This window comes from Drosophila mojavensis, unplaced genomic scaffold, assembly GCF_018153725.1.
Source record: "Drosophila mojavensis isolate 15081-1352.22 unplaced genomic scaffold, ASM1815372v1 contig_74, whole genome shotgun sequence".
Classification (NCBI taxonomy): Eukaryota; Metazoa; Arthropoda; class Insecta; order Diptera; family Drosophilidae; genus Drosophila; species Drosophila mojavensis.
In genome coordinates this window covers 26,884,184-26,908,932 of record NW_025318899.1, presented here as the reverse complement: position 1 = coordinate 26,908,932, position 24,749 = coordinate 26,884,184, and the positions used below count along the sequence as shown (strand labels likewise).

The following is a 24,749-nucleotide window of genomic DNA, read 5'->3' as shown; positions in this document are numbered from 1 at the left end:
CTCACTGAAGGACGAAGGAGGGCCACCGTTGAGGAAATGCGTTGAGTCAACACATCTATGTCTGATGGGTGCTCTGAAATCGAAACTAAAGGGCGTGAATTAACGACAGCAGCGATGTTGCAAACCAGTGTGCGAAGTTCATCGTAAGTTAGGACGGAGGACCCAACACATCGGTAAAAATGATGCTTCGCTGTCTTCACTGCAGCCTCCCACAAGCCACCAAAGTGAGGCGATCGTGGAGGGATGAAATGCCATTCGATTGAGTCTGCCAAACAGAAATCCTTCACAGCCTTCTGGTGGGTGTCTGACAGAAATAGGCGCTTCAACTCCTCAAGCTGGTTGCGGGCACCAAGAAAGTTTGTGGCGTTATCCGACCAGATTTTACTTGGCTTTCCTCTGGTGCATATGAAACGTTGAAGTGCATGCAAAAATGCCGCGGTAGTTAAATCCTTGACTAACTCCAACCAAATTGCCTTCGTAGCAAAACAAATAAACACACAAACGTAGCATTTCACAGGCGCCTTGTTTCGTGCCTCAGGCTTGTAAAAGAAGGGTCCGCAAAAGTCGACTACAGTCACTCCAAAGACCCGATAGCCGCCGACTCGATCCTTGGGTAGATCTGCCATTATGTGTTCAACGAGTCGAGGCCTTGCACGAAAGCAAATTACGAATCTACCTCCAATTGGCCAATATTGGGAACGAACCAACGCTAGCACTGCTCGGGGACCAGCGTGCAAGTTTCGCTGATGGAAATGCATTATGATGGCTCTAGTTACTGGATGAACTTTGGGCAAAATAATTGGATGGCGACTATCGAAGTTTAAAGTTGAGTTTTTGAGACGACCATCGACACGTAGCAGCCCAATTTCATCAAGGAACGGTGACAGCGAGGCTAGACTGCTGGATGACGGAACCATTCCTTTATTTCGAAGAGCATTTATGTCGTCTGAGAGATGTGTCCGTTGAATCATTCTTAACAGTATATGCGTGCCGTTCCGGATGTCTGCTGGGGTTACTCCTGGACCATGACTTTTTTTAATAAACTTTGATACGTATGCCAACGTACGCTGCAAGCGGCTGAAAGAATTCACAAACTTGCAGTCCATAGAGACATCATGGACTGCGTCCTTTACAAAAAGCACAGTTCTTCGACGCTCAATTGAAGTTCTTTCTGGAAGTGCTGAGACTGGCCACTGAGATCTGGGCTTACAGAGGAAACCTGGACCGTTGAACCAATGTAATGATGCATTTAAATCCGAGGGCAATGCACCCCGAGATAATATATCCGCGGGATTCAGTGTTGTAGGTATATAGTGCCATTCCATTGCTGATGTGAGATCTTGTATCATGGCGATGCGATTTGAAACAAAAACGTTAAATCGTCCAGGTTCGTCATTGATCCAAGAAAGCGCAACAATAGAGTCAGACCAACAATGAAACTCGCCTGCGAAAATGCCTAAGCGAGCCACTTCATCCATTAGACGCGCAAGCAACTCTGCCCCGCATAGTTCCAGCTTGGGAACCGTGAGCGTTTTTAGAGGCGCAACTCGAGACTTAGAGCAAAGTAACCTGCTGATGGTATGCTGACTTCTGGATACAATATAAATGCAGGTTCCGTATGCCTCGATGCTGGCATCGCAGAATCCATGGACCTCAACCTTCGATCCTGGTATTAATGATAGCCTGGGAAATGCACTACTAAGACCATTGCCAAAGTTGCTGCAAATGTCTAGCCATGCAGTGTGACATGCAGACGGGAGACTCTCGTCCCAATCAAGTTTATGCCTCCAGAGTTGTTGCAAGAAAATTTTAGCCTTCGTTATTACTGGGCCGACCAGGCCGAGGAATTTATAAAACCGAGCAATAGACGAGGGAACAGAGCGCCTGGAGGGCTTAGAGGCTGAATTCAGGGCTAGATATGAGAAAAGAAGTTGATCAGATGCCGGATCACAAGGCCAAGTGTCTTTGTAATGTCGCTGACATCATTGAACCTAATGAGCGATTCCTTGTCGCAGTCTGTTACGCCGTCCAGTACCATGGGATGGCTTGAACACCACTTTCTCAATTTAAACTTCCCACATGCCAAGATTCCAGCTGTCTCTTGCATAACAAGTCTTGCTTCTTCGACTGAATTTCCTTCACTAATCAAATCATCAACATAGAAATTGCGAAGCAGTACGTCTGACCCGACTGGGAATGCGTTCCTTTCATCTACGGCAGGCTGATGCATGGCGCGCACAGACAAAAATGACGCTGGTTTTGTTCCATATGTTACCGTATCAAGCCTGAAAACCAACTCATCATCTGGCGAATTCCTCCATAAAATGCATTGTAGATAGCTGTCCGGCTCAGGTACCTTCACGCAACGATACATTTTGCAAATATCGCCGGTGAGTGCAACTGGATAAGATCGGAAGCGCAATAATATGTCGACTAATTTTGGCTGAATGACGGGACCTGACATTAGAATGTCATTCAACGAATGCCCAGTTGTTGTAGATGCAGATCCATCAAAGACGACGCGAAGCTTGGTGGTTGTGCTATCATCCTTCAGAACGCAGTGATGAGGAAGAAAATATCTGCATAAATGGAATGAATTTAGAGGAACGTGTGACATGTGACCAAGTTCAAGATACTCTTTCAGAAATGCTGAGTATTGAGACTTTATATGCGGCAAACGACTCAATTTCTTCTCCAAATTGAGAAACCGATGTCGCGCTTGCTCATAAGAATCTCCAAGAAGCTCGCAACAAAGCTTAACAGGCAGGCGTACTGTATATTGGCCACTAGCCAATCGATTGTAATGCCTCGCAAAATGCGTTTCGCAGTCTGAGTCTTCCTTGCTGAACTTTACAATGGAATCGCTGCAGCGCTCAACTTCCCAAAAGCGACGAACGAGACTGTCCAACTTGATATCAGCACAGGAGTCTGTAATCGGATCCGAAGGCGCCTTTGAAGCTATTAGCACGGAGTTGTGGTTGGGAGCCTCGCCACCTGATACAACCCAACCAAGACGAGTCTTCTGTAACAATGGAAGTCCAGGCATCAACTTGATTTGTCCCACACAGAGCAAATCATAAAACAGGCTAGCTCCGATAAGCAGATCTACTCGTTGCGGCCTATGGAAAGCAGGATCCGCCAGCACTATATTTTGCGGTATGCTCCAATTGCTCGTATTCACATTAGAGCTGGGCTGCCTGCCAGTTATATTTGTAGCTACCATAGCCGTTATGCTAGTTGTATAGTCAGATGCATGAGCTTGAAGAGTGAGGCAAATGCTGCTTCCATCCATGGCAACATTGGAGTCGACTACGCCGCTTACAGATGCAACCGATTTTGTTCTCTTAAGTTGCAGGAGATTCGCAAATCTGGCTGTAATGAGATGTAGTTGAGAGCCTGAATCTAAAAGTGCACGACAAGGAACAAGTACGCCAAACCGATTCCTTGCCAGAACCACTGCGGTAGCCAGGAGCACAACATCGCTGTGCCGATCCTTGGATAAGAGAGTAGTGGCTGGTGCTGAGGGTTTGCGAATCTTGGGCATTTGTAGACTTTGTGCTCAAGATCATTACAAAAACTTCAACTGTGCGTACTGTGGCCGGTTATTAGAAATGCTGATCTGCTGGTAGCAACCTTACTGCAAGAATTCATCGGCTTACTTGACGAATAGTTTGTAAGAGCAAATTTCATCGATTCCAAAGTACGGCAACGAAGCTCAAGAAACGAAGAGACTTCTTCATATCTGGGTATCTGAAGAGCCATCTCTGAGTTGTCCAATTTCTTTTCCCATTTAGCTTGTGAGGCCTCATCAAGCTTCTGTAGCAGTATCTGAGCAATCATGGCACTGGCTATCTGCTCTGTTGTGCCCAGACTACTGAGCGCACGCATATGAACATTGAAGCTGTCAGATAGCTCACGCAGCTTGGTTATGGATCCATTTTCTACTCTTTTGAGACCTAAGATCTTTACGATGTGATCCTGGAAGATTAAACGTCGGTTATCATATCTCTGCTTCAATAAATTTATGGCAATTGTATAATTATCAATAGAAATTTCCAAAGAGCGAACCGTATCCAACGCTGCGCCATCGAGGCAGGACCGGAGGTGCTGAAGTCTTTCCATATTGCTGATTTCTGGCCGACTTTCAATGATTGTAGAAAAAATTGAGTTGAGTCAGCCCAATTAGCATATCCACCGCTGAACGTAGGTAGCTTTAATGGGGCAACGCAGGTGCGGCCTGCAATCTGGGAGCGGATGCGCGAGGAGGGTCACTTGGACGACTGATTGTGGAACTATGATGCACTTGAGCAGTACGACTTTGCATTTCGGACATTATTGTTGACTGCATGACCATTATTAAATCATCAAAGTCAGTGCGCAAATCGCTGGACATCTCAGTAAAGTCGAGCTCCTCTAGACTTTCATGGGCCTTGCTAAAGGAGTGGCTTAGCTTGTCGATATGCTCCAGTAGAACATTTAGAGTGTTGTCACTGTGATCGGCAAGAACATCTGAATCGACCTTGGATTGTAGCTTTTTTACGCGTTCAAACACCGACTGTACCTTGAGCTTATAAAACCGCACGCGATCTTCGGGAGCAACTGCACTAGCATCTAAATTCGCCATGACGAGTACAGCACAAGAGTAACACGATAGAGTTCAAAGTCGTTGGTGCGAGCGCGATTGCAAGAGTAAAGTAAATGTATGTATGCTATAGCGCAGACACAAAACTTGGAATAAGTCGTATTTGTTGAGCAGAGCACTTGCAACTTTAATAAACTGCCAAAGAATTATATTATGGTACTCAAATAATATACACGTATGAATTGTTGCACACCGGTACGATTATTATGGACGCGCTCGTATCGCAGCCGTGGCGAAAGAGTGCAATGTCAACGAAGAATAACGGCAAGCCTGTAATTACACTGTGCTTATGCAAACTTAATCACTTATAGATTGAAGCTATAGAACTTACAGTCACTAACCATAGACATAGTTCAGAAATTAGCTGATTCTTTATTAGATTGTCATTTGCAGAAGTTTTCGCATGTGCACTATTATGGGCGCCAGTGTATTGCAGACCGAACGAAAGAGTGTCTGGCGAATTGGCAAAGTAACGGCACGCAACTAATCGATATATACACTGCTTATGTTCACGGGTGTATGTATGTATGTGATGCTGTCAATATATATATATATGTAAATATGTAGAAAGAAACGAAAGATATCACGTCGGGGTCACCAAATGTTGAGCTTCGAGATTTTTCGAATAGCTTTAAATTATTAAACGATTGAATTTACTTAATGATTAGTTTATTAGCGATTATTAGAGTTTACAGAGTTTATGTGATAGACGCGAGCAAGCGCCTAGGCTGTCGTGCTGTCCGCTACTATGTTTGTAATAGTCAATCTAACACTGCATCTGCTCTAAACAAGAGTTAATTGCATACTAACTACAATGTACGCGAGCCGGCGGATTAAGCTGAGCCGGTGCGTGGATGAAAGAGACAACGCAAAAGGGAGAGCGTGTTACAAATTCTCTTAAATGATAACATATTCTATGAACTGCCGCTCTTAATTACAATGAAGCGATGATTGCTGAGCCCAACACACTACTTGTCCGGTCTATGTGTTCTGTGGTTAGTGGTAATACCCAAGTACCTGACATTTGGTTCCCATTTCATATATTCCGAGCCCAATCTGATGTCAGTTGTTGGAACGTAGATATCTTTTCAGTCTTGGCCTTTTCTGGGCAGACTAAAATTTTCCATTGGGAGAAATATGGATCTAAAGAGTTTCTAGCTATGTCAGCGGAACGAATTCCTCCACAAAGAATTGCCGTATCGTCCGCAAAAACCGAGGTGGTGCATTGGGGTAATGTTGGGAGATCAGATATATATTATAAAGAATAGGCGACAGACATGAGCCTTGGGGGCAGCCTGCCGAAATATTGACTGCTGTGGATGAAGCATTTCCCAAATATACGAAGTAGGATCTGTTTTCTAGATAATTTTAAACAATTTTTATGGTCGCAAAATGAAAATTAAAATGTAACATTTTGTGAATTAGGCCGTCGTGTCAAACTGAGTCAAATGCGGCTTTGACGTCCAGCAGGACCATTCCCAATGACATAGATCTACCAAAATTATTTTTAATAACTTTTTTAATTCTACAAAGCGGCTGAACAGTATTTTGTTCGCTTCTAAAGCCAAACTGATGACTTGGAAGGTTATTATTATAATCAATAAAATTAGTTAATTTATCTTTAATATTCTTCTCAAGGATTTTGCTGACTGCCGACAAGAGACAAAAAAGGCCTATAGGAAGAGAGACACTCGACAGGCTTATTTTGTTTTAATATAGGAACAACTTTGGCACATTTCCAGACAGACGGAAAATAACATAGCTCTAGGCATTTATTGACTATGCAAGTAATAAACCTTATAACCTTCGGAGGTAGGGCTTTTATGCATAGATTGTCAATTTTATCAATCCCTGGTGACTTCCTTTTTTTTAAGCCTACTCAGTATGCCTTTTATAACGTTGATGCTAACAAGGGAGTCATTTAGTGGCCCTATAATTGTGCGACTAAGGCATCGGCTGCTGCATTAGTTACGGGATCACCAAGCCCAGCAGATATCGTATGGTTTAGTTTAAAGGATTGAGCTAACGCCTCGGCCTTATCTTCGTCCGACGAGCGACTGATGTTATTATTGACTAGCGTTGGAATGTTTGGGTGTTTCTTTCTAATAATTTTGCAGAGTTTCCAAAAAGGGGAAAAACCTTTCTCTAAGGCTGCAAGAGTAATATTCCAGGACTTATTTCTAAATTCTAGTATTGCTTTGGTGATCAACTTATTTAGTCACTTGACTAGGATGAGAGTGAGTGATCAGAATTTAATGTGTGTAACACTCGTTGGCTAGATAGATAAACGGGACGATTGGTAAGGAAAATGTCTAGAGTTGAGGGTCGCCCGTGACATCCTGCGGGGTAATATGAATGCTCTGAGGGATGCATTAAATAAAAGTTTCTGTCTACCTTGTATTTTAGTAAGTTACCCCATGAGCTAGTCTAGTCTAGAGCATCCCCATGACTGATGTCCGCAATTAAAATCCCCTCCCTGAACGAATGTTCCATTTGCATTTCTTAACTTATGTATGTCGGCTTAAAAAGGCTGTTTATACCCTGAACCCATTTTCAATGGGAAATCAGGGTATAATGGTTTTGTTGAAATGTATGTAACAGGGAGAAGGAGACGTGGTAGACCCCACAAAGTATATATATTCTTGATCAGGGCGACGAGCTGAGTTGATTTGGCCCTGTCCGTCTGTCTGTCCGTCTGTCCGTCTGTCCGTCCGTCCGTCTGTCCGTCTGTCCGTATGTATGAACGCGTCGATTTCACAAGATATAAGAGCTAGAGACTACAAATTTTTTTTTAAATGTTCGTAATTACAGCGCGCATATCAAGTTTATCATTAAAAATCGATAACTCATCCCGATCTTTTTTTATCGATAAAAAACCTTATCGAAAACCAGTTAGAAAATTATATCTTCTACACCTTTATTGCTAGAGTCTCCAAATTTTTAATGTATGCTTATATGCAATTTATACAATTTCGGTTTTTGTTAAAATTTTCCCCTCACCCTTAAATTCACCCCCTCACCCTCACTTTTGTAAAAAGCGTATTTCAATAACTAGAGACTTGTGCTTTAGCAATTACATGCAAATTAACTTCTTGGCTTTGCAAGTTGATAAAAAAATAATTTTATATTTAGTGAACTTAGTGTTCTTTTATTAAACTCCAAAATTGAACTGATTATAAGATATGATCTTATGCTGCAAGTCAGCAAATGTTTATGCTAAAGCTTCCCTCATTAAAGCTCAAAGCTCAAAAGCTCCCAAGATTGGCTTACGTGATTATACTCATTCACGAAAGTGAATCAGTATATTGGTTTTGTGCAATGTCCGTCTTGCTGTCCGTCCGTCTGTCCGCCTGTCCGTCTGTCCGTCCGTCCGTCTGTCCGTCTGTCCGTATGAACGCAATCTATTTCGGCGCTATTGAAGCTAGAGACTTGAAATTTGGAACACATACTCGTGTATATCTCCGATTTATAAAGTGTTAAAATTTTCCCGATCCGCCCACTAGGGGCGTGGCAAATCGGAAATGCATTTTCCGATATATTAGAAATCATATAAGTTGAAGAGCTAGAAAGCTGAAATTTGGTATGTATGTCCGCGTCGACAACCCAAGATCACAAGCTATGGCGGATATATCTCCGCCCATTGGGGGCGTGGCAAATCGGATAAAACTGTATCTCCTAAAGTTGTAAACCTAGAATGCTGAAATTTTGCATGTCAGCTAATGTTATGATTCTATAATGTCTAAAAATAAAATTATAAGTCTAAACCCATTAGGGGCGTGGCAAATCGGACCTGAAGATATAGTGATTTTTCAAATTCTGCTATTTTTTGGACACTATTGATGCCAGAGATCTCAAATTTTGTATATATACTCGGGCTGATCATCCAAGACCAAAAAGCTTTGTCGGATATATGTCCGCCCGCAGGGGGCGTGGCAAACCGCAAAAATGTATATCTTCTAAAGTATAATAGCTAGAAGCTTCAAATTTAGATAGTTGAGTTACTGGTAGTCTCCTCTATCGATTCCCCAAAAAATAATTTTTACGCCTCTTTAGGGGCGTGGCATACCGAAAAATACCCTGTAATTTTCACTTTTTTTGAGAGTAAGCATTCAAACTTTGCAGTTAGGGTACTGTTATCTCGTTCTAGAAACTGACCAAAAATGAGGTGTCTACGCCCAGTTGGGGCGTGGCAAATCGGAAAAGCCTGTATATTCTACAGTATTAGAGCGAAACTTAACTACTAAATTGTTGATGGGATGTGAATGAGTATTCCGCAGTCGGTAACGCCCGACTGCAACGTTCTTACTTGTTTTATATCGGAATTGTGAAATTAAGATTTGTTTACATCAAAGCTGGGTTGCCGGCTCTATGGGCTCATGGAAACAACGCAGGGAGATCTTATGTTTATATTGAGGCTAAAACTGCTTACTCTGTGGGAATAGTGCAAGAAGCTTTTATGTCTGGGCTGAGTGGCGTGATACTATAGAGGGAATTATGTTATTTGAAAGTTGTTTACATTTGTCATAAGATTTGCCTGAGTTGCGTGGTGATAACTCCCCCCTTTCTTAAGAAGGATCGTCCTCGATTCTTAACGATTTCTCATTAGAAATTCGATTTGATTATTTATGGCATTTAGTATATCAGAATTTTGAATATTTTGATTATTTGACGGGTTTGAAAATAAAAATGTAATAGGGTTGAAATTGTTCCTTGAACAAAATTTGAGAAGCTTTATCATAATGAATGTAAAAATTATTAAAAATATAATGAATGTTATTTTTGTGTGGTTGTTTTCTAATTCTATTACAATTTTTGATAGAGTGTTAGTATTTTCTAATCGTAATTCGGTGTCATTAGAGGTTTTATATTCAGTAATTAAATAATTTGTAAATTTGTTATGTTTTACATAATTAAGCAGTTTCTCTTTTTCGTTTGTGTAAGTAATATTGTTTATGGTTACAATGGTTTTGAAAGTTATGAGATAAGTGCCTGTAAGCCAGGTGTTATTAACGCAATTTTTTCCTGATATTAAAATTGCACCATCTGTAATTACTTCTATTGGCTTATTTTTTTCTGATATTTTTGTGCAGCTTGTGAATTGCTTGTTAACTAAATCGATGAAGCAGTTCTTTTCGTAGACAATTTGAGCAAAGGTATTATAAATTTCGGCTTTAAAGTTTTTTATAAGATAAAAAGTGTTCTTACATTTAGCGATCTTATCGTCTATAAATAGTTTTCCATCTGATTGGGAAATTGCTTTAGCATGGTATAACTTACAATTATGGTTAATGGTTGGATATTTTATGAAAACTATAATTAAACCTTGGTATGAGATAATTGAAAAAGAGGATACGTCTAGGAGGTCAATAAGAGTAATATTGAATGCTTCGTGATTAAATATGTTTGTCATGTCTTGTTTATTTAAAATTTTTGGGTTTATTATGTTGGCTTTTGAAAATGTAATAGTGTCGAGCAGATTTTGTAGGTCAAGTGATAATAGTTTTAATCGATATTTTTTCAATAATATTTCTTGATTGAATTTAATATTTTCTAGAAGATTTGTTATTTTAGTAACTTCTTTAAAAATTGCAGAATTAATTTGATTTTGTATATTATTATTTTCAATGAGTTCGTTTATTTTATTTTGAATTGTTAACATGTCATTATGGTCTGGTGTTCCTGTAATCCATTTAAAAATAGTACCTAATTCATTGATACTTCGCTTAGAGACTCTATGGGGTGTAAGTTGAGAAAGAAGGGTTTTAATTAAATTTAGTTCCATAGTTATTTCCCAGTCAGTAGAGTTACTTCTATTACTAAAAAATATTAGCTCTTTTTCAAATATGTCATTATAAAAACTTAAATTAGTAACGTGGAAGACTTCTCCGAATGTTTCGTATAATAAAAAATTGTCAACGTCCTCAAGTAAAACGTAGTCGTCATTGGAGTAGTTTATGATATCGGGGCGGCAGAAGGGCAGTAAAGTGATTAGTACATATAAAATGGTCATGCTAAAAATTAAAAAAAAATTGTTTTATTAAGATCTTATATTATCTTTATGAATTATGCGGTCTCTATTATTTATTTTTACTGTATTTCCTAAATCTTCTTTGACTACTTGTTTTTTATATTTCGGCTGTAATTTATTTCTTTCGCCATGTTTTTTTTCATAAATGACTTGACCTACTTGATAATTTTTAGATATCCTTTTTTTGTTATGGTATTCTAGCATTTTGGATTGAGCTGATTCTAGTTTTTCGGGTAATTCAGAATGATTTTTTTTTGTTGAATAGAATTTCGCATGGTTTTTGCTGGGTTGTTGATTGTATTGTGTTATTATATTCTTTAACTGCGCGGTATATGACTTCAGAATAGTTAATTATATTAAATTCTTCTTGGATGCATCGAGAAATTTCAATAAGTGTTGAGTGAACTCTTTCTACTTGACCGTTACTAAGGCTGTGTCTGGGGTCTGTATAATAAATAGTTATGCCTGAACGGGACATTGTTGATTTCAAGACTGCAATGGATTCCTGTAGTTATATTTGGCTGTAGAAACTCTTTAAGTATTGTGATTAGGTTGTCTAGTGTATCATATTCTATAATATGTCTAGTTTTATTGAATGGGTTACATTTTTCGTGGATAGTGAAACTGTTTTTTGAAATTAGTAGTTGCTGTTTAAATTGGTTTAGTGGTTTTTTTGTTTCTTCTAATATGTAATCATGACTGCTGTCGGCTGAATGTATGGTTTCTATATCGGATGAAGATTCATTGTCAGACGAGGGTTTGTTATCGGACATTTGATTGTTTTCAGTGGAGATGTGGTTTATTACTACTCTGGATAATGCGTCAGCAACAACATTGGTTGACCCAGGTTTATAGAGAATGGTTGGGGAAAATTCCTCAATGAAAGCGTGCCATCTTTTCATTTTTATACCCTGAACCCATTTTCAATGGGAAATCAGGGTATAATGGTTTTGTTGAAATGTATGTAACAGGGAGAAGGAGGCGTGGCAGACCCCACAAAGTATATATATTCTTGATCAGGGTGACGAGCTGAGTTGATTTGGCCCTGTCCGTCTGTCTGTCCGTCTGTCCGTCTGTCCGTCTGTCCGTATGTATGAACGCGTCGATTTCAGAAGATATAAGAGCTAGAGACTTCAAATTTTTTTTAAAATGTCCGTAATTACAGCGCGCATATCAAGTTTATCATTAAAAATCGATAACTCATCTCGATATTTTTTTATCGATAAAAACCCTTATCGAAACCCAGTTATAAAATTATATCTTCTACACCTTTATTGCTAGAGTCTCCAAATTTTTAATGTATGCTTATATGCAATTTATACAATTTCGGTTTTTGTTAAAATTTACCCCCCACCTCTAAATTCACCCCCTCACCCTCACTTTTGTAAAAAGCGTATTTCAAATACTAGAGACTTGTGCTTTGGCAAGTACATGCATATTCATGTTATAATCATAATCTAAAAGTTTCATGAAGATCGTACGTCCATAAAAAAGTTATTAAACAATTAAGTTCTCATAGTAAGCGCACACTGCAGCCCATGCGTGTTTATGCATGGTTGCTTGTGTGTGTATGTGTTTGTGTATGTGTGTGTGTATGTGTGTGTGTGTGTGATGCGTTTGTGTATGTATGCGTGTGTGTGTGTATGTGTGTCTGTATGCGTGTGTGTGTATGTATGCCTGTGTTTGCGTACGTGCGTGTGTGTGTGTGTGTGCGTGTTTCTTGTGTAAGCTGAAAGTCGCGAAAAAGTATTGAAATATCTATTGCTCCAAGGGTTCAGGGGATCTCGTAGTCGAGCAGTCTCGACTAGAGCTTTCTTACTTGTTGAATTAGGATTTCGTGCAGAAACCGCGAAAGAAAGTGGTTGATGGTCTGTTTGAATTTCTAGATTTGTAATACCATATAAGTAATTACGAAGATTTTTTAATGCCCAGACAATGGCATATAATTCCCTTTCGTTTGTTGCATAATTATACCCTGAACCCATTTTCAATGGGAAATCAGGGTATAATGGTTTTGTTGAAATGTATGTAACAAGGAGAAGGAGGCGTGGCAGACCCCACAAAGTATATATATTCTTGATCAGGGTGACGAGCTGAGTTGATTTGGCCCTGTCCGTCTGTCTGTCCGTCTGTCCGTCTGTCCGTCTGTCCGTCTGTCCGTCTGTCCGTCTGTCCGTCTGTCCGTATGTATGAACGCGTCGATTTCAGAAGATATAAGAGCTAGAGACTTCAAATTTTTTTTAAAATGTCCGTAATTACAGCGCGCATATCAAGTTTATCATTAAAAATCGATAACTCATCTCGATCTTTTTTTATCGATAAAAAACCTTATCGAAACCCAGTTATAAAATTATATCTTCTACACCTTTATTGCTAGAGACTCCAAATTTTTAATGTATGCCTATATGCAATTTATACAATTTCGGTTTTTGTTAAAATTTACCCCCCACCTCTAAATTCTCCCCCTCACCCTCACTTTTGTAAAAAGCGTATTTCAAATACTAGAGACTTGTGCTTTGGCAATTACATGCATATTCATATTATAATCATAATCTAAAAGTTTCATGAAGATCGTACGTCCATAAAAAAAGTTATTAAACAATTAAGTTCTCATAGTAAGCGCACACTGCAGCCCATGCGTGTTTATGCGTGGTTGCTTGTGTGTGTATGTGTTTGTGTATGTGTGTGTGTATGTGTGTGTGTATGCGTTTGTGTATGTATGCGTGTGTGTGTGTATGTGTGTCTGTATGCGTGTGTGTGTATGTATGCCTGTGTTTGCGTACGTGTGTGTGTGTGTGCGTGTTTCTTGTGTAAGCTGAAAGTCGCGAAAAAGTATTGAAATATCTATTGCTCCAAGGGTTCAGGGGATCTCGTAGTCGAGCAGTCTCGACTAGAGCTTTCTTACTTGTTTTTCTCTGTTTTATTTAAAGTTTTTGAAATGAATGTTATTGGTTTATTTTCTTGTGAAAGGACGGCGCCTATAGCGATGTCGGAAGCGTCTGTAGTAAGAACGAACTTTTTGGAATAGTCTGGTTGGGTTAATTCAACCTTTGTAGCTAAATGTGATTTTAAAGTTTCGAATGCTGAATGGGCTTCGTCGTTTAGAGATATTTTTGTTTTTTTCGACATGTGTTTTGAAATCATACCATTATGTCCTTGTAGCAGTTTTGTCAGTGGCTTGGCTATATTTGCGTAGTTTTGTACGAATTTTCTGTAATAATTAGTTAGACCTAGAAAGCTTCGTAATTCTCTCAAGTTATTGGGAGGGGGATATTTCAAAATAGTTTCTATCTTTTTGGGGTCGGTTGCGATAGTGTTATGAGATACCATATATCCTAAGAATTCGATTTCTTTTTTAAAGAATTTAGATTTTTCTAGAGATATTTTCATATTGGCTTTAAATAATATTTCAATGATTTCTCGTAGGTCGTTGAAATGTTGTTCGATATTTTCTGAAAAAACTATTATGTCATCTATATAGATGTGGCAAGTTTTGCCAATTTTGTCGCGTAGAATATTGTCCATTGCTCTTTGGAAAATGCTAGGTGCGTTCGCAAGTCCAAATGGCAAGCGAAGAAATTCATATTTTCCATTATTAATGGAAAAGGCGGTTTTTTCAATGTCTGCGTTTTTCATCAAGATCTGATGAAAACCAGACTCTAGATCAATAGTTGAGAAGAACTTTGCTTTACCTAAATTAGATAGTATTACCGAGGGATCTGGCATCGGATATCTATCAGGGATTGTATTGCTATTCAGTTTTTTATAATCAATAACCAACCTGTGTTTTGGTGTGCCATCTTCATTAAAACCCTTTTTTCCTACAACCCATACTGGAGAGTTATAAGGGCTTTTACTTGGCCTTATTATATTATCGTTTAGCATCCTATTAATCTCTTTATTAACGAAGTTATTAACTGAATGCGGGTAAGGGTATTGTTTACTATAGATTGGAGTATCTGTTACCGTTCTGATTTCACCTCTTATATCTGTTCTAAAAGGAAGAGATATTTGTATTTGGGAGTGTTTGGTTTTAATTTCCTGAATGATTTGTTCTTCAAGATTTGCGAGGTTAACCATTTCATCAATGGAATGGTTTACTTTGCATATAGAAGTACTTGTAGAGGATACCGACAATTCTTGTTGCCTGCTCTTTTTAGCTTTCTTCATTTTATGCTTATTTCTCTTGAAGTTTAGTTTGGGGCAATCAGAGTCACTTGATGACGATGATTCTATGTCAGATACATTGAATAATGAATCGGATTTGAGAGTTTCATAATTTAGATAAGGAATGGCACAATGCTCCTTATCTAGATTTGAATTTACTAAATTAATTTTTTCCGTTTTATTATTATACTGCAAGGAACCTTTTGATAGGTCAATTATTGCATTGATATCTTTTAATAGATTATAGCCGATTAACAAATCAGCTTCTAGGTTACTGATTTCATAAAATCTATAACGTTTGCCAAAAATATTTATATTATGAAAGTGTGTTATGATGCTGTATCCGTTTACAGTTTTTACTCTTTTTTTAATAGCTAGCTCCTCTGGGTTATCATATATTCCCTTTTTAATATAACAACATGTAGCACCTGTATCTATTAGTACTTTTAATTGTTTGTTTATTTTTTTATCTATTCTATAGATGAATGGGAGGTCTCCCCTTGCTCCTCTAAAAAATGATCCTCCTGAATATTATTTACGCGCATAACCTTTTTCGGTTGTTGAATTGTTTGTGAAGAGAATCCTCTTTTATTGGCTTGCTCCAAATTTGGATTCTGTTGAAAGGACGGGTTTTGTATTTGAATGGATCTATCTACATCCATCGGTTCTTGAGGGGGTTGAGCGTTTGGATGTTTCTGATTTTGCGAGCTTTGATTGAATCGCAAGCGGTTATCATATTTTTTATAAGGTTGATCAGATTTGTTTTGCTTCGTTTGTTCCGTTTTATTCGCATATGATTGTTGCGAATTAAAGGAATGGTTATAAGCGAAATTAGCTCTTTGATGATTCGCTTCTAGTTCTTGAGCTTTTGCTAAAGCATTTGGAAGGTTTTCTGGGTTAAGAGAAAACAAAATGTTGGATAATGAGCCGTTAAGGCCTGTAATGAAAACTCGCAAAGCGTTATCCCTATTTTTAGTATTTAATTCGTTAATTAAATTAGCTTTATCGCCGTATGTCATGATAGTTTTGTTTATTATCTGAGTTAGTTTTTTGTTGACCAGATTGTAATAGTCAAGAACTGATAAGTTACCCTGTCGTAATACGCTTAATTCTTGTTCCAAAATATGCATCGGACGCTTGTCACTATATGCAAAATCTAATCTAGCAAGTATCGCCTCAAAGTTAAGTACGGTTCCATGATTGGTTAGGACATCGTTTACCCTACCAGTGACCTTGTTTCGAAGTATTGTTAAAGCACCTACGTATCTTCTACTGCCTTCTTTATACATTCGCATAGCGCCGCAAGCTGCTTCACGCCAGCTTACATACGCGTTATGGCTTCCTGAGAACTCAGGTAAAGATTTAATTATATCAAACGATTCATCGCATCGAATCGCTTCATTGATAACTGTTGCTCTAAACTCCTGTTCATTAGTAGATGATAGTGTTAATTGGGATTTTAATTCTGAAATTTGATCTTGCAGTGCTCTAGTGTGAGTCGCTATCAGTTGAGCTATAATATCTGCTGTCAGATTATTGGCCATTTTTGAATTATCTGTAGTCACCTTTAATTTTCCTAAATTTTCAATTAACTCGTCCAGGTTTAGTACAATTTTAAATGAATGTTGGTTTAGTACAATTTTAAATGAATCAATATTTTTAATACTATTTCTTATTTAAAAAATTCACGATCGCTCACGTAGTAGTGCTTCTTTCTGGGGGTTTCAGCAAATTGGGTAGGTCGTCCTTCCTTCCTTCCTTCCTTCTTAATCGTCTTTTTGGTCGCAGATTTTTGTTGTTTACTTTTAGTTTTTGGTTTGGCCACAGTTTTTTGTTGTTTACTTTTAGATTTTGGTTTGGCCACAGATTTTTGTTGTTTACTTTTAGTTTTTGGTTTGGTACTTTTACACCTTGTTCATTGAATATTCTATATATTAATAATCGATTCTTTAACTTTTGTTAACGTTATGGTTTTTTTGGTAAGCACAATTGTTTTGTTCTTTTATCAAAACTTTTTAATGCACTTTTTGGTTGAGTTCCAGAAACCTTTTGTTTCTGTTGGGTTTAATTTCTTTAACACTTTTTAGTTCACGTTTAAAATTTCGGCGGCGTACGATTACATTAAAAGGTTTTTATATTCTTTCAATGTGTTTTCTTATTTAACGTAGGCCCCACGTTGGGCGCCAATTAACTTCTTGGCTTTGCAAGTTGATAAAAAAATAATTTTATATTTAGTGAACTTAGTGTTCTTTTATTAAACTCCAAAATTGAACTGATTACAAGATATGATCTTATGCTGCAAGTCAGCTAATGTTTATGCTAAAGCTTCCCTCATTAAAGCTCAAAGCTCAAAAGCTCCCAAGATTGGCTTACGTGATTTTATATCGGAATTGTGAAATTAAGATTTGTTTACATCAAAGCTGGGTTGCCGGCTCTATGGGCTCATGGAAACAACGCAGGGAGATCTTATGTTTATATTGAGGCTAAAACTGCTTACTCTGTGGGAATAGTGCAAGAAGCTTTTATGTCTGGGCTGAGTGGCGTGATACTATAGAGGGAATTATGTTATTTGAAAGTTGTTTACATTTGTCATAAGATTTGCCTGAGTTGCGTGGTGATAACTTGCATATCCATGTCATAATCATAATCTGAAAGTTTCATGAAGATCGTACGTCCACAAAAAAGTTATTAAGCAATTAAGTTCTCAGAGTAAGCGCTCACTGCCGCCCATGCGTGTTTATGCTTGTGTGTATATGTATGTAATTGTTTGTGTATGTGTGTGTGTGTGTGTGTGTATGTGTGTATTATGTGTGTGTATGTATGCCTGTGTGTGCGTGCGTGCGTGCGTGTGTGTGTATGTGTGCGTGTTTCTTGTGTAAGCTGAAAGACGCGAAAAATTATTGAAATAGCTATTACTCCAAGGGTTCAGGGGATCTCGTAGTCGAGTAGTCTCGACTAGAGCTTTCTTACTTGTTTTTAGATGGATTTTCGCGGCCCCCTGGGAAATAGCATGAGAAAATGGACATCTCTGTATCATCGTTAATAAAGATTTTTACGCCAATTGTTTCAATACCTTTGGTATTTGGGAGAGGAAGCAATGAGTGGCGAATATTTCCTTTAATGAAGATTGCTACCCTCCCCTTCTGCTAATCGTACGATCGTTCCTGTAACAGCTGCAATTACGAATCTTAAAAGAGGTCTCATTTTTTAGCCACCTTTCAGATACAAGGCAAATGTCGATGTCATAGTCAAGCAGACATTGACAACATTTTTTATACCCTGAACCCATTTTCAATGGGAAATCAGGGTATAATGGTTTTGTTGAAATGTATGTAACAGGCAGAAGGAGGCGTGGCAGACCCCACAAAGTATATATATTCTTGATCAGGGCGACGAGCTGAGTTGATTTGGCCCTGTCCGTCTGTCTGTCCGTCTGTCCGTCTGTCCGTCCGTCCGTCTGTCCGTCTGTCCGTATGTATGAACGCGTCGATTTCAGAAGATATAAGAGCTTCAAATTTTTTTTTAAATGTCCGTAATTACAGCGCGCATATCAAGTTTATCATTAAAAATCGATACCTCATCCCGATCTTTTTTTATCGATAAAAAACCTTATCGAAAACCAGGTTTAAAATTATATCTTCTACACCTTTATTGCTAGAGTCTCAAAATTTTTAATGTATGCTTATATGCAATTTATACAATTTCGGGTTTTGTTAAAATTTACCCCCACCTTTAAATTCACCCCCTCACCCTCACTTTTGTAAAAAGCGTATTTCAAATACTAGAGACTTGTGCTTTAACAATTACATGCATATTTATGTTATAATCATAATCTAAAAGTTTCATGAAGATCGTACGCCCACAAAAAAAGTTATTAAGCAATTAAGTTCTCATAGTAAGCGCTCACTCCCGCCCATGCGTGTTTATGCTTGTGTTTGTATATGTATGTAATTGTTTGTGTATGTGTGTGTCTGTGCGTGCGTGCGTGCGTGTGTGTTTGTGTGTGTGTGTGCGTGTATCTTGTGTAAGCTGAAAGACGCGAAAAATTATTGAAATAGCTATTACTCCAAGGGTTCAGGGGATCTCGTAGTCGAGTAGTCTCGACTAAAGCTTTCTTACTTGTTTCTTTTTTAATTAAGAAAGAAACTTGAACGCAAGTGAGGTAATTACGTCAAACTGATCAGTCTTGGATTTACAGTTTCTGAGATTGCTAATGAGCTCAAAAGTAAGACTTTTTAGCTCATCTAGTGAAAATAGATCAGTACTACTTAAGACTGGTTGGCTGGCCCAGGTTCATGGTTCAGATATCTGCCCATTAAGATTTGGAAAAGATTTAAGGCAATTTATCTGTGGTGCCTGTGATGGCGTTCTGACTACCCGTTCTTTGGTGATGCATTTTCCCTTGCCTTTACATAGTTCATTCTGCCTTGGCACTCCAGTGAATTACCTTTATGAGAGCAGTAACAATTAGCGCACTTAATGGGAGACTTTTCTGGGCACTCTATAGTTTTGTGGTTACCAGCGCAATTCATACAATATGGCTTAACACTACAATACGACGATCCGTGCCCGAACATCTGGCAATTGTAGCATTGAGTGACGGTGTTTGATCTGCGTCTTTGGTAGTCCCATTTGACTCTGATATGGTCAATAACAGAGTAGTTTTGCTTTAGCTTGTTTATGCTTGTTGATTTGTTGACGAAGTAGACTACATACAGTGAAAAATTGCTGTTGTTGGGTCGTGTTCTTCCGGCATCAGCCGGAGTGTCATCGAGGCCCGTAAGTACCGCTTTGTATGGTTTATTATGTTTTTTTGCAAAGGAGAAGAACTCATAAATAGAGCTTTGCATGTGGGCGCAGACATTGGCAAAGTCTGCCTCTTCTTCGCAGTGCAATTTGACTCCGATAGAATAGTCAATGACATTTAGCGATTTGCAAATACCATGCAGTTGTTCAGCGCCAATTTTAATAGGAGGAATGTGGCTTTGTTGACACTTACTTCTTCACAAGTGTCGTCATCAGTTTGGTCATCTAGCGCTTGTAGTGTTGATAGCAGTTGTTGTTGCTCTGCCGTTAACCAGTGTCGATAACCTTTTTATCGAGAATCATCGAAAAATTGATTTTATTTTTTCAGCCTAATTTGAGCACTTTTAAACCTAGAGACTTCAGATTTACTGTATACAGCTGATCGATACAAAGAGTTTGTAATTTAAAGATTTTGGATACCACGCCCCCTTTGCCCCCAATTTGTAAAATACGCATCTAGTACTAGAGACTTGTGCTTTGGATGTAAATACATTTGATCATTATGATTACGTTCTGAAAGTTTCATTAAGATTGTACGTCTTGAAATTAAATTGTTCAACAACTAAATTCTGATAATATTGCCCAAATTACAGCACAGCCCAAGCACTGTCGCTGCTTACTGTGCAGTTAGAAGAAGTGTAGAATGATTCAAATATCAGCTTGGAGGGTTCAGGGTATCTCCTAGTCAGGCAGTCTCGACTGGAGCCTTCTTACTTGTTTAAGCTTATATTAATAGTTTTTTAATTTTTATACTCATTCACGAAAGTGAATTACAAAGTGTACAAAGTCTTTTCTATTAGCTAACCTTAGGGAAATCACTCGCAGTGCCCAGGCATAAGTGATTTCTCAATCCTATCCTATACTCTATTTTGGCTCTTCTTTTATTCTTTTCTTTTATTTCTTATTCTCTGTTCTTTTCACTTTTCTTGCAACAACTTGTTTTCTTTCCTTTTTATACCCTGAACCCATTTTCAATGGGAAATCAGGGTATAATGGTTTTGTTAAAAGTATGTAACAGGCAGAAGGAGGCGTGACAGACCCCACAAAGTATATATATTCTTGATCAGTGCGACGAGCTGAGTCGATTTGGCCCTTTCCGTCTGTCTATCCGTCCGTCCGTCCGTCCGTATGTATGAACGCGTCGATCTCAGAATATATAAGAGCTAGTGACTTGAATTTTTCCTAGGTCCGTGTATATCACGCGCATATCAAGTTTTTCTTTATATATCGATAACTACCCCCGATATTTTATTATCGATTAAAAACCTTTTCGAAAGCTAGTTTTTTAATTATATCTCCAACACCTTTCGAGCTAGAGCTTCCAAATTTTAAATGTAGACTTCTATGTATTTTATATAATTTCGATTTTTGTTGTAATTTACCCCCCACCCTTATATGCACTCCCTCACCCTCACATTTGTAAAAGGCGTATTTCAAATACTAGAGATTTGTGCTTTGGTATGTACATACATTTGAACATTATGATTATGTTCTAAAAGTTTCATTAAGATTGTACATCTATACTGGCAAATAAAATACCTCCGTCGGGTTGGTGATTGTCATTATTGCTGTACTTCAGGCTATTTTAATTTAAGTTGACTCTAGCTTTGTCAATATCTTTTATACAAATAAATAAATAGAAATGTAAAATCTCTAGCTACTACAAAATCTACAATTGTTTATAAACATAGCTAACGTAATGCAGATTTATACATACACTACTAAAACGCTTTACACTACATGTCCGGTCTATGCGTTCTCTGGTTAATGGTTCAGGGTATCTCCTAAAAGAGCAGTCTCGACTAGAGTAATCCTACCTGCTAACTTATTTACATTATTTACATTATTTCTTTATAGAATCTAGCTCTGAAGGAAAGGGTTGTCTTTATGTCAATATCAACCTGTGCGCGATTTTGCAGTTCACTCACAGGTATGAGCAAAAATTTAGCATCATCTAAAAACGGTTCCTCGTCCAAGCTAATAGAAGGAGCTGAAACATGCGTGACACAATGGGCAGCTCTGCAGAACAAAAAAGAAATTCCAACAACAAGCACCTCATCAGATAACACAGAGGCAACATTTACATTTAAATTGGGCCGAACAACCGGCGGTGATTTGAGCAGTAACCTCAGTGTGACCTCTAGTGAATCTTCGGATATTCTAGAATCAGACTATAGTGAGAAAAGTGGAGAACAAAATTCACAAAAATTGCAAAGCCCGTATGTCGGTGTCAGAAGTTCTAGTAACAACAACGTCACAACATTTGTTGATCATAAACTCGTTCATAAAGAAGAAAAGGACGAGAGTCATGATGCAGCTGACATAAAATGTAAGGATTCCGAAAAGAGCGAACTAGATGACGGAAATGACACTGATGAAGACGAAACAGACAATGAATCCGAAGAGAGTAGCAGCAATCACACTGAAAAGAGTGGACGTAAATATAATTTTGATCATTTTCAGATTATTAAAACCGTCGGTGAGTAATTTATATATTGTATGGTCTGTAAAATATTTAAAAACCTTGTACCCATTCACGAAAGTAAAAGGAGAAGGTTGTATTTATACTGTCTGTCAAGCTGTCTGTAAAAAGATCCGTACGCAGAGCTTTTTATACTCATTCACGAAAGTGAAATGGTTCTGTGCAATGTCCATGTTGCTGTCCGTATGAACGTAGTTTATTTCGGCGCTATTGAAGCTAGAGACTTGAAATTTGGAACACATACTCCTGTGTATCTCCGTATGCTTGAACGCGTCGATTTCAGAAGATATAAGAGCTAGAGACTTCAAATATTTTTTTAAATGTCTGTGTATACCACGCGGATATCGAGTTTCGCTTTAAAAGTCGATAACTTGCCCCATTATTTTGTTATCGATTAAAAACATTATCGAAAACCTGTAATAAATTTATATCTGCTACATCTTTAAGGCTAGAGTCGCCAAATTTTTAATCTAGATTTATATGTACTTAATAGAATCTCGGTTTTTGTCAAAATTTACCACCCAACCCCTATATCCACCCCTTCACCCACAGATTTGTAAAAGGCGTATTTCAAATACTAGAGACTTTCGCTTTGGCAAATGCATATCCATGTTATAATCATAATGTGACAGTTTCATGAAGATCGTATGTTCACAAAAAATTATTAAACAATTAAGTTCTCATAGTAAGCGCACACTGCAGCCCATGCGTGTTTAGGCGTGGGTGCTTGTGTGCGTGTGTGTGTGTTTGTATGTGTGTGCGTGTGTCTTGTGTAAGCAGAAATACGTGAAAAATTATTGAAATATCGAAGGGTTCAGGGGATATCGTAGTCGAGCAGTCTCGACTAGAGCTTTCTTATTTGTTATACCCTGAACACATTGAAAATGGGTAATCAGGGTACAATTGTTTTGTTAAAAGTATGTAACAGGCAGAAAGAGGAGTGGCAGACCCCACAAAGTATATATATTCTTGATCAGGGCCACGAGCTGAGTCGATTCGGCCCTGTCCGACAGTCTGTCTGAACGCGTCGATCTCAGAAGATATAAGAGCTAGAGACTTGAAATTTGTTTCCTAGGTCCGTGTATATCACGCGCAAATCGAGTTTTTCTCTATATATCGATAACTACTCCCGATATTTTATTATCGATCAAAAACCTTATCGAAAGCTAGGTATTTAAGTATATCTCCTACACCTTTTGAACTAGATCTTCCAATTTTTAAATGTAAACTTATATGTATTTTATATAATTTCTATTTTTGTTGTAATTTACTCCCACCCCAATATCCAGCCCCTCAACCTCACCTTTGTAAAAAGCGTATTTGAAGTACTAGCGACTTGTGCTTTGGAATGTACAAACATTTGAAATGATTATGTTCTAAAAGTTTCATTAAGATTGTACGTCTAGAATCTAAATTATTCAACAAATAAATTCTTATAATGTTTCCCACACTGCAGCGCAGCCGAAGCGCAGTCGCTGCTTACTACGCAGTTAGCAGAGCGCGGTCTAATACGTGCGTGTGTATGTATGTGTGCCGAAAAGAAGTGCAGAGTGATTAAAATATCAGATTAGAGGGTTCAGGGAATATCCTAGTCGAGCAGTCTCGACTAGAGTCTTCTTCTTATACCCTGAACCCATTGAAAATGGGAAAAAATTTACCCCCACCCCTATATCCACCCCGTCACCTTCACCTTTATAAAAGGCGTATTTCAAATACTAGCTTTTATTTTGGAAAGTGCACGCATTGCATTGTTATAATCATGATCTAAAAGTTTCATGAAGATCGTATGTCCACAAAAAATTATTAAACAATTAAGTTCTCATAGTTAGCGCACACTGCAGCCCATGCGTGTTTAGGCGTGGCTGCTTGTGTGTGTGTATGTGTAAGCGTGTGTGTGTGCGTGTTTCTTGTGTAAGCAGAAAGACGCGAAAAATGATTGAAATAGTTATTGCTCGAAGAGTTCAGGGGATCTCGTAGTCGAGCAATCTCGACCAGAGCTTTCTTACTTGTTTTAGCTTCTTTTACATTTTTTAAATATCATAAAAATGTTTCTTTCCGTATTATGAATATATATTAAGCTTATGTATATGTACAAATACATAAATAGATGGCTGACGCATATAAATGTCGCAATTCGGGCACTGTAAATGCCGATTGCCCCTAGTGGCCGTAGACTCCTCATTATTGGCCAGTTCTTAGAACGAGCAACCGGTAACCGAAATGCAAAATTTGAATTTTTACGCTTAAAAAAATGAGAAAATTACAGGGTATTTTTCGATATGCCACGCCCTTGAAGATGCGTAAAAATGATTTTTTGGGAATCGATAGAAGGGGCTACCAGTAATTCAATTATCCGAAATTAAAGCTTAAATCGGAAAATGCATCTTCCGATATACCACAAATCATGTTAATTAAAGAATGTAGTATGTATGTGTGGTATGTAGGTCCACGTCGACCACCCAAGATCACGAGCTATGGCGGATAAATCGGATGAAACTGTATCTCCTAAAGTTGTAAATCTAGAATATTGCAATTTTGCACATGAGCTGATGTTTCGTATCTACAGTGCTTATCATAATTATAGCCCACCCAGCAACTTAAGCTTTGCGCCAAATTTAACAAAA

General features: G+C 38.2%; 1 protein-coding gene across 5 annotated transcripts in view; it reads left to right on the top strand.

Annotated features, from left to right (window-relative positions):
- LOC6583662 (cAMP-dependent protein kinase catalytic subunit 3) overlaps nucleotides 1-24,749 on the top strand; it is an 88,910-nt gene that overhangs the window by 19,748 nt on the left and 44,413 nt on the right. For all 5 annotated transcript variants that reach the window (XM_002009291.4, XM_032730942.2, XM_044009486.1 and 2 more), the window contains exon 2: nucleotides 21,501-22,122. In XM_002009291.4, the coding sequence (XP_002009327.3) occupies nucleotides 21,501-22,122 (622 nt within the window). The remainder of the gene's footprint in view (nucleotides 1-21,500; nucleotides 22,123-24,749) is intronic.